The 19,119-nt window shown below is 54.6% G+C and overlaps 4 protein-coding genes across 4 annotated transcripts; 1 reads left to right on the top strand and 3 right to left on the bottom strand.

Moving 5' to 3' along the window:
- Positions 1–378: 378 nt before the first annotated feature.
- On the top strand, positions 379–1,236 carry M409DRAFT_19048 (uncharacterized protein; the record flags this gene model as incomplete). The annotated part of the gene is made up of 1 exon (XM_033804761.1): positions 379–1,236. The coding sequence occupies one exon, from the start codon at positions 379–381 to the stop codon at positions 1,234–1,236; it is 858 nt and encodes a 285-aa protein (XP_033671965.1).
- Positions 1,237–5,046: 3,810 nt separating this feature from the next.
- M409DRAFT_64043 (uncharacterized protein) lies at positions 5,047–6,704 on the bottom strand (the record flags this gene model as incomplete). Its single annotated transcript, XM_033815892.1, has 4 exons — positions 5,047–5,105; positions 5,216–6,113; positions 6,165–6,335; positions 6,696–6,704. The coding sequence occupies 4 exons, from the start codon at positions 6,702–6,704 to the stop codon at positions 5,047–5,049; spliced, it is 1,137 nt and encodes a 378-aa protein (XP_033671966.1).
- A 646-nt stretch (positions 6,705–7,350) lies between these two features.
- M409DRAFT_51301 (uncharacterized protein) lies at positions 7,351–9,557 on the bottom strand (the record flags this gene model as incomplete). The annotated part of the gene is made up of 5 exons (XM_033811765.1): positions 7,351–8,303; positions 8,358–8,618; positions 8,664–9,170; positions 9,219–9,429; positions 9,480–9,557. 5 exons carry the CDS (start codon positions 9,555–9,557, stop codon positions 7,351–7,353), a joined length of 2,010 nt encoding a protein of 669 aa, XP_033671967.1.
- Positions 9,558–13,413: 3,856 nt separating this feature from the next.
- On the bottom strand, positions 13,414–19,021 carry M409DRAFT_64044 (uncharacterized protein; the record flags this gene model as incomplete). The annotated part of the gene is made up of 9 exons (XM_033815893.1): positions 13,414–13,589; positions 13,653–14,813; positions 14,872–14,909; positions 15,170–15,237; positions 15,310–15,345; positions 15,446–15,470; positions 15,530–15,665; positions 15,938–16,043; positions 16,145–19,021. 9 exons carry the CDS (start codon positions 19,019–19,021, stop codon positions 13,414–13,416), a joined length of 4,623 nt encoding a protein of 1,540 aa, XP_033671968.1.
- Positions 19,022–19,119: the final 98 nt, after the last annotated feature.

The raw sequence follows: 19,119 nt of genomic DNA on the forward strand, positions 1-19,119 counted from the left end.
CTCTGCCGATGGCCCAGCAGCATGAAGGACAGCAGCCAAACTGCGCCGCTTGACGAGTCTCGGAGACTTCCGGCGCTAGCGTCACATCACGTGTCCGCCTCGCGAGCTGTTGACCGCCGCACAGAACGCTGCACTGTGGAAGGCACACTCCTCTCTCGACGGTATGTGGGCTTTCTGGCCTCAAACATTGTCCATACAAATTGTCAGACTATTTCTTTATTGTCGTGCCCGATTTGCCACGTGCTGAGTTCTACGCAGCCGGTATCAGAAATAGCTCCACATTGCGACATCACCCCAAGCCAGCTCCCCGAGATAACCCCATCATCAACGACATACCCCCTTCAAACCATCCAGTCCAACTTCTAATCGAATATAAACATGTCCTTACTATCAATCCCCACCGAACTCCGTCTCCATATATACACCTACCTCCCAGACCTCCAACCCACCAACACTCATGAACTCCGCCCCAACACCAAACTCACCCCCTCCATAACACGCGTCTGCCAAACCCTCCGCCACGAATCTCTCCCCATCTACGCCTCCAACACAACATTCAACCTCCCCCTCGACGCCAACTCCACCACCACCGGCCTCCAAACCTGGCTCTCCGCCCTAGGCCCCAGATCCATCCCCAAGATTCGCTCCCTAACCATCTCCCGCCACTGGAGCATCCCGCAACCCCTTCGATGGCAGGGCCACGTAGGCTTCTACGTGCGAATCGAACGACGGAAACCCCGAAAATTCACCTCCAAATCCTCCGTCAACTCAACATCCTCCTTCCGGCCCGAATGGAACGCGCACTTCGTCCGTCCCCTCGCGGAGGGAATTTGGGAAGTCACGACAGGAACCTACCCGGTAGCTCGCGATATCCGCGGGATGCGGCTGGAGTCCGTTGAGCTTCTCGCGGAGGTTATAAGGCAGCATTTGCATGTTCCGACGCCGTTGGCTCAGATGCGGGAACAGTCTTCGGGGAACGAATACAATGTAGGCCTCACCGAATCGGACGTCAACTTTCTTGTACAAGCGATGGATGCGGTGGCGAGGCATCCGATTTCGACGTATGATATTGATCAGGCCGAGAGTGCGAGACGGCGACGGCTTGAGACGTGGACGGATATGGAGCAGCAACTGAGGGCGTTGAATGTGCAGGGTATGGTTGGCGGCGGTGGTGACGATGACCAAGTAATGAGTGCTGATGACTTTGGATCAAGACGGTTTTTCACGCCGTACTGAGACTTCAGCAGCCTTTGATATCACTGGGTTGCAGGAATGACTTATGATGTGACCCGACGGCAAACAACGACAGAGACATAGATCAAGCAATTCAAACATGATAGACACGCAATGGGAAAGACAAGCGTCCAGAAACTTTGATCTGCATTTTTTGAGCAACTTCATCTCCTCGTTCCTATACTACACTTTGATGTCGACGCATAAGGTACGCCACTCGTACTTGGAGTGGCCACATAGCTTCGGCATACCATCTTGCGTGAAGCTCAATCGCTGAGCTCAATAGCATCCTCAGCAGAAGTGCCAATCCCTTGCAATGCCGGGTTGAGCGGTGGTGGATAAGCTGCTCGAGCTGGTGGCTGCTGGTAGGCATGGCTGAGCGAACCAGGTTGACCTGGACCCTCATCGTCCTCATCATCCTCGTCATAGTCGCCCTCGTCTTCGTCGAAATCTCCTTCATCCTCGTCATCTCCATATTCCTCGACTTCCTCGTCGAAGTATCCGTTTGGCACATCATCTTCGTCTTCATCCTCCGAGTATTGGTAACTGTCAACCTGTCCTTGGTTGAATTGGTTGGTGTGATTGTCTGTGCCCAAATAATTTCCACTGTTCTCCTCGTCCTCCTCCTTCTTGACAGAATCGTCGTCTGCGTCCAAGTCCGAGTCCACGTCTGAGCGTTCGTCCTCTCCGGTCTGACCCGCTAGTGCAGCGAATGTGTTGGCATAGTGGCCAGCGCCTGGTAGAAGGCCACCTGCATCTGCATCATCGAAGGATTGAGTGTCATTGTGGTCTTCGCCAGATCCCAGCGTGCCGTTGCCATAAATTTGCGCTTGGCCGTACGAGATCTCGTCAAAGCCAAACCCTCCATCGTCCGGAAGTGGGAGCAGCGAAGTTGGCTCGTTTGGAGCTGGTCGACCAAAAGTGTGTGCCAATGACTGATTGATCTGTGATGGCTGTACGGTTTGGTCGTTTCCAATGTTTGACGGCATACCAAATGCGCCACCGAACGAGCTAGACGCCGTACCCTGTAGAAATGGGTTTGAGCCAGCTGATAGAGGCGGTGCGAAAGATGACGACTGTGAGAATGGATTTCTCGAAGTTGCTTGAGCCGCAGGTGTTGCACCCGGTCCAGATGCAGCAAAGCCAGAAAAGGTGTTTGCAGTGTTGGTGGTAGATGACTGGAAGGAACGGGCTTGGCCATTGACCTTTGGTGGTGCCGCCATTTTGGAAGCGCTGGCATCGTTGCCTGCAACGCCGAAATCTGGAGCCTTCGAGGTCGCATCCGGCTTAGTCGTCTTAGATGTGTCGACAGCACGCTCGTCTGCCCTGGAGACTGAGCGGCTGTTGTCGCGGGATCTGGACTCACGTCTCTGGAGCGCACGCTCTCTCGCCAAGCCATACTCTTCCCGCGGTACGAATCGACTCTCGCGAAGCTGATACGCTGGGACACTTCGTGCACTCGTCGAGCCATCAAAATCAGACTGGCTTTGTGACATGCGCAGTCTGGCCTCAGCACGTGCTGTCTCCAAGGATGGGGATTCATTGGAAGACAAAGACCCGCTCGTGCTTCTGCGAAGCTCGCCTATCATGAGTGACCCGCTTTCCGCTAGTGCCTCTCTCGCTGCTCTCAGACGAGCAAAAAGCACCTCATCTTCGTCGTTCGTCTTCGGCTTTGTTGCTGGAGGAGGCATAGACTCTGTGTCACGCTGCTGCTCAGCAGTGGGGGCCTCGCTCGAGGGTGTACTTCGTCTTGAAGACCTGATTCTGTTGAGGTCGAATGATTCTGACCGCTGTCGCTTTGTGCCACGGGGCTCGCTGGCGGTTTTGCTGCCCGGTTGCTGTCCCACACCTAGCGCTTTCATGCGAAAATACGTCGTCTTGGTGGTGCTCGCACGGTTCGTACTATCGCCAAGCGTCGAATATCCGAGGAACGACGACCGCTTTAGCAGATCGGTATCAGGGTGGCTCGTTGGCGTTTCCTTGCTGACGCGACCTCCATTGTCAACATGGCTCATGCTTCTCTGTCGTTTGTGCTCTGCTGCGCCGTTGGTGGACATGTCTCGTCCATCTGATGACGCGGCTCGCTTGCTGCCAGCAGTGGCCTGCATGTCGCCGGTTACTGACTTGAAAAGGGCGTCAACCACGTCCTTTCTATCACGCCGGTGTCGTCCACCAGGTGGGAAGCTTTCGCGTTGTGTCGATATCGTATCCGTATCGCTCAGACCGTCCACGGAACCTCCTGCTGTTGACTTTCGTAGTCTCTCCCGAGTGCGTTCTCGGCGTTGACGGCTCTTAGCAGCAAGTCGTCGATGACGCGCAAAGGCTCTCCACCACAGACCGTACTTTCTGAGCAGTCGCCTCTCTTCAAGAGCTCGACACTTGATCTTGCACTTCTCATCGAGCACCTTCTCTTGAGCCTCAAGGATGACTCGCTTCACGGTGAAATCCAGGAACTGCTTGAGGAAACCATTGTACGGATCGAACGTCAGATTCTCTGCAAGTGTCTGAAGTTGGCTGTCGGCTTCAGAAGTTTGCGTGGGCGCAGGCTTTGTTTGTGGAGCAGACGGCTTGGCGCTTTGCTTGTCTGGAAACAGGTCGCGAATGGGCTCCTTGGATTGCAGCAGTGTCGAATTGTCTTCACCAGCAGTGAATGAATTTGACAATGGACTTGGTTTCTTGGTCTTGTGCGCCTCCCAGCTGCTAGTGGATGGGCGCCGCGGTGGTGACTGCGAGCCAGGACTCGATATGGTCGCGTTTTGTGTCGTGTGTCCTGTCTGTTGCGAGTTTGAGGTGGAGTGAGGTTGCGGTTGAAGTTGTGATGGAGGTTGCAAGTGAGGTTGTGACGGTGCTTGCGAAGCTTGTAAAAGCGGTTTAAGGTTTGTTTCAGGTTGCGCGGAAAGGCTTGGCGCGGCAGGTGCGCCGTTTGCCAGTCCGAACGAGAATGAAGGCTTGTCGACGGTCGATGGCTGCTCAGGTATCGGTGCAATACCAGAAAAGGTGAACAAAGGTGCCTGAGCTGGGCTCTTCTCTGGTGCCGCTGATGCCGATGCCGGGTTCGACATCGATGGTGTATCGCCAGCAGTGGCTTTCGGTGCAAAGGGATTTGATGGTTGTTCTGGCTTCGATGCAAGACTGGGAAAGCTGAACGGAGATACCGGAGTTGAGCTCTTCTCCTGTGCCGCTGTTGGAGGGAATGTTGTCGATGGTGCATTGCTGGCAGTAGGTTTGGGGGCAAAGGGGTTGGCGAGCGCACTGAAGGTTGTGGCGGGCTGCGCAAACGGCGAGGATACCGACTTGGCGGACTCCGCTCCCAAAGTGCCTCCCAATAGTCCTGGCGTCGATGGGGTGGTTGTCGAATTGAAAACGAAGGGCTTTGAGGATGCGAAAGGCGAGGCGCTCGCAGGCTTGGCGGCTGCGTCGGTCTTGGGCGCAGCTGATAGAAAGTCGAAGGGAGACTTCTTCTCTGCGTTGTCACTACTCTGGCCATTCTCCGCCGGCTTAAAGTTGAATGGAGAAGAAGACGGGCGACCAAAGGTCGAGGCCTGAGCAAATGGTGAGGGAGCACTTGGCTGACCGAAAGGAGAAGCCGTGCCGCCAAAGCCTGAAGTCAAGGGCTTCGCTGCAGCGCCAACATCATCTGACGGCTTGAGTGGCTGTTCGCTCGCTGGCCTGGTTTCTGGGATGAAGAGTGAATCCCCGTCCTCTTCCTCCTCTACCATTGCAGCATCATCATTTTCGACTCCATTTCCAGCGTCGTGCTCATCTTCTTCCTCAATCATGCCAGCTTCTCGTGCCTGTCGCACATCGAGACCGTCAATGATTGCAGGCAACGTTCTGCCATGTCTCTTGTTGTTCACAAGAACCGATTTGACCTGACTTGTCTTGGCAGCATCGCCTTGGGGCAAAGGCTTTCCGGCCAAATGCCTGATGTCCAGATATGTTGTGCCATCTTCCTGCCGGGTCTGAAATTGAAGATTCCAACGAGCGCAGAAGTTCTCCAAGTCTTCATCGGTGTCGAAAAAGAACAATCGATCCAGGTCGTCTACAGTCCATTCGGTGTTCGGTTCTGACACGCCATCCTTCTTCTTCGTAACTCTCGCCGATCGCACTATAGCACTCAGAGCCATTTCACGAATCATCATGAAATGAGTCTCTGCGACGCATGCCAGCAGAAAAGACACTTTTCGAGACTCGACGAGTTTCCAGAATTTGTCCCAGTCCTGTCGAGCAATGACATGCTGTGTTTTGTCAATGGGTCCCTCTGGCCAGATCGTGCTGCAAGCTGCTGCGTATACATCAACGGCAGTTCGAACGCGGTAGTGCATTGCAATAGAAGACGGCCAACTCTGAACACGGTCTTCAAGGTCTGGAGTGGGGTCGCGAAGTTGGAGTATCACGCAGTACGCACGAAACTCGGCCTCATGTTGCAGGTCCAAACGTCCTCGGGTATCGTCGTAGTATTGCATGAGGGAGAGCAAAGTCCTATCCAATTGCTCCCTCTCTTGCTGAGGATCGTATTTGGCATACGGCTTAGTCGGACCGGCTAGCTCGTGAAGCGAACTCATGTGGAAGCGCGCAATCCGCTCATAGCAGTCAATGGCGATCCGCACGTCGTCCAACTTCGTGAGCTGTTGGATAGAGAAGTCGTTTCGAATCGCCCGAGTCCTGTCCCAGACGAAATGGTGCACCTTTTCTAGAGCAGGCGCATTTCCAATGACCTCGTTGAAAAGATAGTCGCAAGTTCGCTTCAACACTGCTGGAGGGCGTAGATCGGAGGGCAATTGTACTTCATCGCCTGCAGCAGACCTTCTGAAAGCCTTGACCATGCGAGCCTCGTCTGGCTCTGCAGTAGAAGAGCCGGCTGCGGCCTGGTTTGTGTCCTAGTATATATCAACAACCATCACGGGTTCAATGTGTCCATTTCAACCAACCTTCTCTTCAGCCCACACTTCGTTGCGCACTGTCCTCAGCACCCTCTCATTCTCTGGGCACATATCTTGACAGGTTCCCACAATGGTAATCGCTTCGGAGAGACCAATTTGCTTGTCGGGATCGGACATGAGGCCGTGGACAATGGCGTCTTTCCTCTCTTGGTCGCGATGCTTTTGGAGCTGTACGTAGTTATTCTCTGCGTATTCCAGCGGCTCGGTCTTGCGAAAGCCACATACCTGCTCCTGTCGATTTTGCCATGTGCCCGATGATATCGCACCGCCTGCGGCAGGCTTCGTGGTCTGTTGCTTGAAAGCGCCCCCGCCGCGCGAAAAACCACCTCGACCTCTTGCGAATGGTGCGCCATTTGCGCGAGCTGCTGTATTGAATGCGCCTCGGCCGGTAGTGTTCCCACGTCGCAGCGCATTGCCGAATGATGTACCACGGGCGTCGGATGCTCCTCTAAACGGTGTGTTGCTTTGCGCGTTGAAGGTGTTCCCGCGACCGCGTCCGCGAAACCCTCCACCTCTCACTGACGACATGGTCGCCGATGTGAGTGTGCACCTGAATGAGAGTCATTAGTTTAGCTCGTTCAAGGTCTCGATTCGGCGGGCGGGCGATGCGGCATTGTTGGCGATGGCTTTGTTTGGCGGTGCTCGTCGTGTTTCTTTCTTTGGTGCCGATGCGTCGATGTGACAGCCCGCCGATCCAGAACCCTAAGGCTTAGCGCCGTTTTGAGTTTCGGCGAGGTCACGAGTCAAATTCGACAGCACCTGTTCACACGGCACACTCTCCCACTTTCACCCTCCTATCACGCCATGACACTGATACTTTCAGATGGACATTTCTTCTACCATTATGCACTTTATTCAAAGACTCGATATCGAAATTGACATTATCCTCGCGCTCGTGCCAGCACCAGCATCCGAAGCGCTCTCATTGACCTCATGGCCTCATCGCTCATTTCTCATGCCGAACCAGCGTTCAAGCTGGGTTCGGTGCCAAACACGCTGCATACTGTACAATGTTGATTGAGAATCTCCGCAAAGAATATTCAGGCCCCCATACAAGCTCGAAATGCCGGAAATAAATACGCTTTCGCTTCAACGCTCGTCAAGTCATATCTGTCCACAAGGGAAAAGGCAGCCCACAGGCGTGCTGACGGAAGTATCTGTCGCTTAATCCTGCTCAGGTCGAATTCTGGCAATGCCCGTTGAAAGGTCTGCCCTGCCAGCTTGACGGTTGTGTGAAGGGCAATCCGTGGACTTGCATGGGCGCAATGTGGCGCTCTGCCAGACCGTGTTGGTCGTATTGAGGCTGCGGTGGCGGAGGATGGTAGTCGCCCATCATCGAATCTGCATTAGCCGGCATGAAGTACTGACTTGGCGCCATGCTGTTCGGGTAAGGCTGCGAAGAAGACACGGATACGTTGTACTCAGGAGGAATGAAGCTACAAACAGGCACAGGCATCATTGCTTCCGGGGAGTACATTGGACCGTTTTGGATCGCTTGGAATTGCGGCTCGGGAACATGGCTGACTTGATGGACCTGGACCATTTGTGGTTGCTCCGGTTGCTGAGGGTATGTATATCCGCTGTGGTTGTTGAAATTGAACTGTCTGGATGAGTCTCCGTGGAAATTGTTCGGCATTGCGAAGTGATTGCCGGGTGTTCCAAATGGATGTGTCGTGACGGCACTTTCAACCCAATTGCCTCCAGGTGGTTCAAAATGACGCCATCGACCAACTGCGCTGGAGTCCCGCTTCAAGGGCGCTCCAGAGAATTCATCGTCGCCATTACTGGAGCGCCTGTAAGCTTCCGTTGAAGTCGTTGTCTTATGAGCGTGTAGCGGCGGTTTTGCGTCAATGGTTGCGCTCGAATCCGCCTCATGGGCGGCGTCATCACTGGACAGCGTTTCAAGCATATTCATGTTGGATGGCTGAGCAATCGAGGGGTCCTTGCAGTCCCTGTCCAGAGTCGAGTCCCGTCGGGGCCTCTTCACCCGCCTGCAGTCGACAGATTCAGAGGACTGGCGAGAGGCTTGGTCGATCGCGAAGTCGAGAAGCTCTTGGCGAGGTCTCTTGGTGAGGACTGTCCTGCTCTCATCTTCGTCCTCTTGCCAGTGGTGGCTCGCGTCAGGATCTGCTTTATCTGTCAGTACAGGACTATCACAAGGACCGAATGTCAGGCACCAACCAACTTCGCCATTGCAGTATTTCTCTTCCAGCTCAGCAACTTCGTACATATGACGCAACAGCTCCTTTTTCAACTCCGTCTTCTTCTTGTCCTCCTTCTGAAGGTCATCGAAAACCGAGGCTCCGGCCAGCTCTTGCAAGAACTCAGTCCAGCCCTTTGTGAGATGGGTTGGATGGGGCTCGGACTTGTCTTCGTTCCACTCTTTGAGCTGTGCAGGTGTTGGTCGAAGGCGTAGGAGATGGAGACACAGGGTCATTCGCTCTGTAATCATTAGCAAAGAATGGAGATGCGGAGCGACTGACTTACCCTCTCGCTTGATGTGGTCTGGCTCTGTGAACCGACAGCCTTGCTTTGGCCACCAGCCAGGTATCCTTGGCTTGAAGCCTTCTACCTCGTCACACTTCTTGCTGTTTTGGTATGGGAACTTGGCCTGCTTCTTGGGGCAAATGCCTTTGATCCATGCCTTCGCGATCTTCTTGACGGCAAGCTGTTGCATCCGCTTGAGTCTCGTCCTCAAGAAATCGACCACTTGGACGGTGTCGTCCATCCGCAAAGTTCTCGATACCTTCTTTCGTGGGATCATTTCATCGTTCGGTTCCGAAGGAGAGACCTCGCGTACAAGCTGTGACTCTGGCACAGGCTCAGCAAGGCCATGCCTGGAGGCGTTGCAAGGCAGCATCGACTGCTCACGATCCCCACGCTGGCGAGGTACACGATAAACTCTACTCTGAGCGGCACCGGATGTTCGAGGAAGTGTTGGAAACTCATCATCCCCATAGTCAGATCCTTGATCCTCGTCAATGGATATTGCTGCTAGCTCGGCGTTAGCATCTTTTCCGAATAAGGCTCTGGGCGACTTACAAGTTGGCTCTGGAACAATGAACGACTCGTGAACGGCCTTCTCATATGCCTCCTGGAACCCAGACTCCATTTGTTGTTCGTCAAGAAAGCCTTTTACCTGGCCAGAGGCATGGATACGGATGTTACCGTTCTCATCAAAGCCGATGAAGGCAAATGACTGCTTGCTGTCAATTCCTTGGGCTGCGAGAGCATGTTGGAAAGACTGAATGGTCTACAAGTGGTCAGCCAGTCATCTCAGAGGAGCCACCATCGAATACATACCTCATCTCTATGGATGACCTGCTGCGTGTGCTTCACCAGACTTCGTCCGTGCATCAAGACGTCCGGGGTATCAACCATTGCGGCGGTAAGAAACGACCTCTGGAAAGTCTTCGTTCTTGCAATGGACAGTAATGGCGGCCGTAAATTCGTAAATGACCAATTGCGGCTGATCCTGTATCAACCGTTAGCCAACTTTGGGCAAATGGACCGATAGTACTGACCCTATGCTGCCATCTGTTGACAGTGCGGGACTGGCGAGCTGGTGGTCGAAAGCTAATAGGTGTCAGCGCTGCTCTCACGCCACGCGGTGTTACATCCGTACAGATTCCGAATCCTTGGCAACGTGTCTTACTTGGGGTTGTTCAAATAATGAGTCTCAGTGCGAGGATGGAGGGAGTCGTCAATGATTGGTCCAAGATTGGTTGTCGAGAAGAAGATGGCTGGGAAGGGTATGTGGCAAGTCAGGTACAGAAGTAACGACTGTATGTCGACGTCAATGTGTGAAGAGGTGAAGTCGAAGTTGAGGACGGAACCGATCGAGTGGTATGCCAATGGAGGTCTAAGAAGATCGTTGGGTGGGCTTTGCGATGAAATATGAAGGGCGGGCAAGAGATCTCGTACACTCTTCGACTAGCCTAGATCGTCCTCGCGTGGATGTTCGGACGATTTGACATCTGTCAACGAACGTCGGGTTAGTGGAGACCAGAACCCAGGCACTAACTCAACCCTCAGGGAACATGGACGACACCACCCCAAGCGCCGACCCAAGATGTGGACCTACACGATTGCTGAAATCATCAATCTCAGAATCTGGTGATATCCGGAAAGAACGCTTGCCCGTGGCTACAGCACTATCAAATAGTAGCGTGCAGGGCCGGAGTACCGATGGTTCATGCTGCTACCTACATTGGTCCAAAGTCTGGATATGTTGAGCACCCATAACTTTTTGGATCTTACACACACCAGAAGCCGATACCTCTTGTGAGAGTGGGAAGACTTCCCGCATCGGGCGCGTAGGTCGTGAAAGGGACATCACCAGGTCGAAGGAATGCGTGCCTGCCGCCACAGCCAACGCAGCACCCGTTCATCGAACAACCCTGATCCAGGTCCGTGTGCCTACATCGAATCAATCTCTCAAAGAAAAGTGAGCCCGACGCTGTGGGCTACTAGCATGGGGGATCCTGTCGCTATTCGCACTATCCCATCCAGTGAGCGATCGCCATCGATCTGAAGAGGTGGGTTCCGGAATGTGTCTGCATCTAGGCGAGATTTCAAAGGGCCATTTGAACCAGGAGGCCTGTAGAGCCGAGACGGGATGGACCGCGGAAGGACAGTCCGGGCGTGCATTGCAGTTGCAGCGCGATCGACCGTTTTGATTTACAGATGTGGTGTAACAACATGCACCCATCGAAGAACGAGGAGGAAATGTCTCTTGATCCGGTTGCGTTGCTGCGGGCAAGGAGCGGAGATTTCAGGCTTTGATCGTGTCAGCTGCCACGAGGCGAGGGACGACCAACTTCCCACCACGCCCTGGTCGACGCAATGCAGCTAGACATACTGGAGTGCACTACACCTCACCACGCTCATGATGCGACCGCCTTCGCAGATTTGATCAAGTCTTCTAGAACAGGGACACAGCGCGGCGGTGTAACGATGCACACTCAACGCTCATCTCAGCCTTGTGCTTGAAGCGTGCTCCCTTCGCTTGAGCACCGATGAGACCACCAACCGCCATGCAATCAAGAGTGTACAATGTAGCTGTCGCACTGCCTGCTGCGGGAGATGGCGACGGGCCGTCACTCCCGCAAATCATGCAGGGGACGAATATGTCGACAGTGCAGCACGGTTACGGCTCACCGACTTCACGGGCTCTCGGCCTTCTCTCCTCAACCAACATCTCGGCATACGCGAGGACGGATAGCAGCATGCTCTCCCACAGAACACGCCGTATCGACTTCGGCGAATTTCAGGCCAGGGGCTGAAGACATTTCTCCAAGCCGCGCGCAGCGCAAAGAAAAGAAAAGAGACACCCCACGAGCAAAGCTGCTCCCTCCCAAAAGAATGCCTCACTTTGACCCCTCACGTATCATGATGTCTCGCCTCATCAAAGCACAAAACCTGTTGTTAGCAGTACCAAGCATAGAACCTGCTCCACAGCATGTCCTCGTGCCCGTGAACAAATTTCTCTTCCCCCCTTCGTATCCTCACACTGGCAATTCTCAGCCTAAGATAGGTAAAACAAGTTGCAAACCAACAACCCACAACCTACATTCACGAGCCCAACGATACATTAAACTAGACAGGGCCTACGTAAACACTAGATCGCCCAGACAGGCACCTCGCCCTCCAACCAGCGGTCATAGCACGTTGGAGCAGCACAAGGATATGCGACTACTCGATGTGGTAAAGCCGCTCGAGGTCCCCTACTAGTTGCTGCAACACCCCCCAGCTTCACGCAAGGCCCCTTCTCGGCGAGTGCCTCCCGCCCCGACCGATTCGGCGATCTAACAATCCACACAACGACACTCCGACATCTTCCTCCCCCATTGACGTATCCCCTTACCCCCCAAATCTCACCACTGCCTGTCGAATCTGAACAATTGTCGGAAACCCTCCGCCTTGAGCCCTAGCCCTCTCCCCTCTTCGTACCCATCTCCACTACATATCACCACCCACACATCCATGACATTCGCACTTCCTGCCAGGATATCCCAACGAGGAAGATGCACACACCCTACACCCCCAGCTCACCTTCAAGGATCCATGTTTCGGGGAGGACATCCCGCGGTGCGATACGCGCCAGGAGACACGGAAGTGAATGAAGAATGTTCAGGGAGGAGCAGCTTTTGTCGATTGTGTCTTTGACGATGGCGCGAACCACGCCTCGATGTTGATGATGGTGTTGACGGCCTCGCCTCCGATCTCCAGACCCCTGATTCCCAAGGCTCGCATCGGGCTCGGCATCGCTGTGCCGGCTAAAACCTACGGTCCGTTCCTGCTGTCGGTAGGGGTGTGAAATCGGGGGCGTGAAACCCAAGGAGCCCGAGTCGTGGCGAACGTCGATAACGAAAGGCGATCAAGATCAGTCTCCTGACGAGCATGTGAACTGTATCTCGTATTGAACGAATATCGGGTGGTCTCGCCGCTACTAAATAACAACGTACCACCTAACCCCCAAAATGTAGCCAAAGTACACACAGAAGCAGAAGCAGAAGCAGAAGCAGAAGCACATAGTTCTCAACCCCCTCAAACACAGCACTCACTACATATCCCATTATCCCATCTCACCCAGTCAAACTCTCCCCACCCCTCTTTCTACACACAACGCCAAAAACCACCAATATCGTCACCACAAAACCCAAACTCCAACCCACCCACGACCCCTCCCCCTCCGATTTCGAAACGAAGTCACACACAAATTGCCCCTTCACCATAAGAATTCGCCGACAGACACATGTCAAGCCACACACCGCCGTTGACAGGCGGACACATGGGCGTGTAATCCTTCGGGGAACAGGCGGGTCGCTTATTTGGTGGCGTTTGACGTTCATCTATGTAGGTCCTCATTCACTTTGAAGCGTGAAAGTTATTAGGTGCGTCGCATGAAGAAGGCGGCGTCGTCGATCGTCGAGGGCAAGCAATAACATGGGCATGAAGGACAGGACAGGAATCCGCGCATAATCCTCCGGGGAACGGACGGCTCGTCAAGCTAGCGACGTTCACATGTCAGTGGCGTTTGACATTCACTTCGGCTCCTACATCATCAATCACCATGGAAGTACTGTACCGGTAACGGTTCTGCATGAAAGAAGAAGAAGAAGAAGATCATCGGCCGTCAAACGCTTTTGATTCGTATCGCTTGCAAGACAAAGCTTTTGTAGTCGGAGTCTCTCTCTAAACAGACACACTTGCATGGCATGCACGCTTGCTTTGGCTACTGACCAGCCCCGGAAGTGTCGACCTGGCTCAAAAGCCCCGATTCGCGAACCAATTCGTAGAACAGGCCCCTGCTTTGGATCAGATTTGCTGGTGAGTCGAACTCCTTGACGGTGCCGTGGTCCAGCACCACGATGCGGTCGCTGTCGAGGATGGTGTTGATGCGGTGCGCGACTGCATTCACATGTTAGCTTCGGTCTCCCTGCAATGATCAATGTCGATGCTGCAGGTACTTACTCGTAACGATGGTACGATCCTTGAACATATTGCTCCGCAGCGTCGTCTGCAGCATCGCATCCGTCTCAACATCCACCGCCGCCGTCGCCTCGTCCAGAACCAGGATATTGCTGGGAGTCAACAACGCGCGCGCCAACGACACGAGCTGCCGCTGTCCTTGCGAAAGATTCGACCCTCCTTCCTGGATGTGCGCATCCAGCTGCCCCGTCATCGACGCGACGTGATCTCGCAGCCGAGCATGATCGAGAACACTCCACAGCTCCGTGTCATCGTGGATGTGCCCTGGATCCAGGTTGTCCCTGACAGTGCCTTCGAATAGCGCGGCGTCTTGAGGAATGATTGCAAGTCGACTACGTAAGTCGTACAGCCCGATGGAGCTTGTGCTGATGCCGTCGATGGTGACATCGCCTTCCGCCGGCTCGATGATCCGGAAAAGCGCCAGCGTCAGGGATGACTTGCCCGCGCCCGTTCGACCAACCACTCCAATCTTCTCGTGCGACTTGAGGCTGAGATTGACATTCTTCAGGACCAGGTCCAATCCCGGTCGGTACCTCGTGCTATAGTTGTTGAACGACACGGCACCCTTCGAAGGCCAACTGTTCGGCGGGCGGTTCTTCGAAATGACTTCAGGCGCTTCGCTTGGCAGCCGAGCGTATTCCAAAACACGTTCCACGGACACGATGTTAGTTTCGACTTCAACAGTCTGCCTCACGATCCAGTTGAGCGATTGTGTAATTTGCAGGGCGTAGCTCATGGCAAGCCCAATCATACCCGCCGACAAACCACTGCCCACCGTCACCGAGATAATGGCGAAGCCAGCCGCCGCGAGGATGATGATGGACCCGAGGAACTCCAAGCGAACTGCAAGCCATCTGTTGGCGCTGATTGAAGGGAAGTAGGCCCGCAGGTTAGCGTCTACACGCCACTCATTTTCGAGAGAGAAGCGCTTCGCCTGCCGATAGGCTCGTATTGTGCTGATTCCGGCAAGTGATTCCTGGAAGTGGGCGTAAATGGGGCTACGGCTGATACTGTCGAGGCGTTTCAGCTCTCGTGACGTTCGCAGGTAGTACTTCTGGATCCAGAGGTACAGGGCGCCAAGAGGAACGATGAGGGCGATGAAGACAGGGGTTGACGTCGAAATGACAACCAGCGTAAAAGCGGCTGCAAACCGTGTCAGTGATGCGATTCATCGTCCACCACCCCACGCATGGCTACTCACCTCGTGCGGCATTCGTGAACAGCATGTTGAAGGTGCGCCTATCCCGGCTGTCAGTGGCAATCTCGGACATGCACTAAAGCCGGATGTACTTACGCGAGCACCTCATCGACCTGTGGTGGAGCGTTAGCGTCGGAGTAGTAGATGCGGGATGGCTGTCGCCGTTGGCTTGCAGACGTACCTTGTAGATATCCCTGCGCAAGAGGAAGAAACGGTCAGCTGCATCGTCATGTGGACCAGGTCGCCGGAGAAACTCAATAACAACCACGGAAGCACGGACGGGACACTGCAGGGCACTTACGAAGAAAAGCGGTTCAGGATTCGGCCGGATGGTGTTGTTTCGAAGAAGGACATGGGGCTCCTGAAGATCTGTCCAACAACATCAGCACAACATGCACTTGGCTGACCATTGTGTCAATGGACCAAGTGTGGTCGACTTACGCTGTATGCCATACGCTCATGCAGCTTCCTAGATGCCTGTACACCTGCATTAGCCTTGCGTCGGGCCGCATCGCCAGAGCATCCACGCGCTCTGTCGTGCCGATGCAAATGGAGATGACCTGGGAAAAAGGCTCACCTCGATCGAGCAGAAGATCCACTGACTGCCTCACTGTCAGACGCCACAAATTTTCCTGCCGTTTCATGCGGACACGCGACTTACATGAGGGTCTGGATGACGACTAGCAGGGCCGCGCCGATGCCGAAGGCGAAATAGATGAGGATGTACCTGGTGACGTTCGGGTTGCCGCCGGCCACGTCGTTGGCTTCTGACCAATTCTTGAGCCAGACGCTCCCCCCTGTGTGCAGATGCGTTAGCCTCCAGATCTCGAATCTCAGCACCGAACATGTCCGATCGATGCAAGACACGCCGTGACCTTCCTCAACGAGCGAAGGAAAATGTCGTCGGCCAGCGCGGCTGCGCTGAAGCTCAACGAAAAGGCTGGCATTCTCGTCGTCTCTGATCTCCACAACCTCTGGTGGAGCGGGAAATCACGAGACGCTTGCAGATCTCGCGGCCAAGATCTGCCACTCAAGACGAAACAGTCATTTAGACGCGGTGTCGACTTACCGATCTCCGCGGTCTTCGCGCCAACGAGAGTCACCATGTAAATGGCGACGGCGTAGAGGTTGCTGGCCTTGGCGTATTCTTTGTAGACGTCCCACTTGACTTTGCCCTGTCATGACGTTAGCAGTGCTCAAACATTCCTCGTATGGCATCTCGAATGTGGTATGCCGTGAGCAGGTAGAACACGGGCTTGGCTTGATGTCTACGCACCTGTTCCGAGAACTCCTTAGTCTGTTTCGACTTCAGACCTTTGTTCTCCTCCTCGTCATTCACCTTTCCACGTGGTCCACGGAAGGAAGCCGTCGAAGCCCGTCGCAATGTCATATTGCTAGTCTTGCGCTGAGGAGCGCCGCCACCAGGCTTGATAGGCTCCATGAGCGCCAGTCCATCAGTAGCCTCCGCCTGCTCCTCTTCGTCTTCCGGATCTTCCAGCCCGTAGACTGTGCTTGGCGATGAAGGGCTTTCGAGGGAATCTTCGGCGGACGAGTCTTGCTTGCTGGTGGTCTTGATCAGCTGGGCGATCTCGCCCTTCATGGCCATGAGCTGTTCGTAAGTGCCGCGCTCGATGATTCTGCCGTCGCGCAGGAGAGCGATGAAGTGTGCTTCCATGAGGACTGGAATGGCATTCGTAGCCAGGATCCTCGTCTTTCCAGCCAGCAGCCCCTTGGGACCGAGAATATTGTCGATCAAGTGCCTTCCCACATGCTGATCGACCGCGCTGAGCACATCATCAAGCAGATAAATATCCGCACGAGCATACACAGCGCGAGCAAGCGTTAATCGAGCTTTCTGTCCACCCGACAGAGAAATACCACGTTCGCCAACTTCAGTCTGGTCACCATCAGGCAAGCTTGCAAAGTCCTCTTTCAAAGCGCAAGCATGGATAGTCTTGTCGTAGAATTGCGGATCCCAACGATGGCCAAAGACGATGTTCTCGCGGACACTCGCATTCATGACCCAAGGACTCTGCGCGACATACGCAACGCTGCCACGCACGACAACTTCACCCTTGATCTTGTAGAGGTCTCCCAGCATCGTCGACAGCATACTCGACTTGCCAGCTCCCACTCGGCCAACAATACACGAAAGCTCGCCTTTGTGGGCGCTGAAGTTGACGTCGTGGAGGACGTTTCGATCGTCGTTGTTGTCCCAGGTGAATGTAGCATCGCGAATTCGGATCGATTCCTCGCCATGCTCGACAGGATCCCCACGTAGGACGGCGTCTGGCTGAAGTTCGGGCGCAGTGAAGTAGTCGGTCAGACGGTTGACTGCGACAGAAGCCTCAATGATGGCGGTGATGACCATTGGCAGCATTGCAAGTGGGAAGGTCAGCAGATTGAAAAGAGTCAACGCCGGGAAGACGATATCGGTCGACAACGGCTTGTCGTTAGTCGCCACAAAGACCGCGAATGTCGAGCAAGAGACCAGGAAAGGCGTCGAGTTCCAGGTGAAGTTGGCCACGGCAGTGACAGCCCCAATCTTGCGCAGGGTGTTCAGCTCCCAGTCGTTTCGAATCATATTCAGCCTGGTCATGAACGCCTTGGTCCAGGCATAGAGCTTGATCGACTTCATGTTGTTCAGAATCTCCGTCATCAGACGCGTACGGGCGTCCTTGTTCTTCATCTGCCTCTTCTGAAGTGTCTTACTGATCTTGGCGATGAATCCATTGATGGGAATCATGAGAATCATGACACCCAGCCCCGCGAACATACTCACACCCACGAGCTGATACAGCGATACCAGGCACAGCGTGATCTGCAAGGGCGCGGACCAAAGCTGCTGGCCGTACTGCGCAAGATCCTGCAACCTCTGGGTATCCACGGCCATGTGGTTGACGATATCACCAGTGCTTTTCGATGCTCGTCCCTCGTTGCTCAACTTCATGCTCTTGGTGTAAATCGTAGCCGTAAGCGCGCTCTTGATCCTCATGCCCGTCTCGAAAGCGCGAGCAAAGTATTGATGAAGACATGCAGTCTGGGCGACGGACACAGCAAACATGGCGACTGCGATAGCCGCACCCTTGATCGGCGGTTCAGGCTCATTTCCAGGTCTGTAGGAGTCCACCCAGGAAATCAAGAAGCGCAAAAGCTGAGGCTGCACAAAAGCCAGACAATCAGACGCAGTCTTGATGATGGCGCCTATCAAGTACGGCCCACCAAAAGCGCTGAACATGGCGATCCAAAGACTAGGCTTCTTCTTCTCCAGCTCATGCTCCCACGCCTCGTTGAATTCGCCAGCAGTGGTCTTGGTGGTATCGCTCTTGCGCAAATTCCACAGATCGTCTTGAGTAAGGAACTCCTTGTACCCGAACTTCATCAACGGCGTCATCCACGAGAACGTCAGAGACGAGAACAGCGTCGCATATTCCAGCGGGCACTCATCTTCATCACCCAACGCATCGTAGGCAGAGACCTTCTTAGGAACCAGCCATTCCAACACCAGCTCTACAGCCGCAAACCCCATGGTCGCGGTAAAGACCGCAAAGTATGCCACATGATAAACGTGATTCTTCTGCGAAACCAAGCTCCTCAACTTGACCGCGCTCACGATCAAGTAAAACAGCCAGTAAACCAGCACCACTCCATGCGGGTACCGCAACCGCCAGTGTTCCGCATATTGCATGTATCCAACCACCCCCGTGCCCAGGAAACTGACCACCGTCGTCCAGAACCTGAAGTCCCGAAACCACACATCACTCCCGAACGCGTAGATCTGCAGTCCCGCCTGCGCGACCGTCAAGAGCAGGATCACTCCCACCACCGCAAGCTTGCTGTAGAAATGCCAATTCCGCCCCACGGGCTCCGGACGCGTCTGGCGATACAGCCACCAGATGGCAGCGAGGCCCGCGAAGAGTCCCCATGCGGCGACGATGAGGACCCAGATGTCGAGGAAACATGGGGTGAGGTCGTAGCGGTGTGGGCTCAGCGGGCCCCAGCCCTCAGCGTTACCGCATAGTGGGTGTTTGGTCGCGGCGGAGGCGGAGAGGTAGGTGGGCGGGAAGAGGATGTCGAAGGTGGAGGCGTAGGCGAAGGGCGTCTGGGCGGCGGCTTGGTGCTGGAGCAGCGGGCTTTCGTCCAGCATTGGCATTTGGCGGGGCGGTGTCAGGGCGCGGAACCAGCTCCTGCTCTGCGGTTGTGTGTCGCAGATGAGGAGGGAGGGTTCCGGTGTAACGGTGATGGGCTTAG

This window comes from Zasmidium cellare (genome assembly GCF_010093935.1).
Source record: "Zasmidium cellare ATCC 36951 unplaced genomic scaffold M409scaffold_6, whole genome shotgun sequence".
Taxonomy (NCBI): domain Eukaryota; kingdom Fungi; phylum Ascomycota; class Dothideomycetes; order Mycosphaerellales; family Mycosphaerellaceae; genus Zasmidium; species Zasmidium cellare.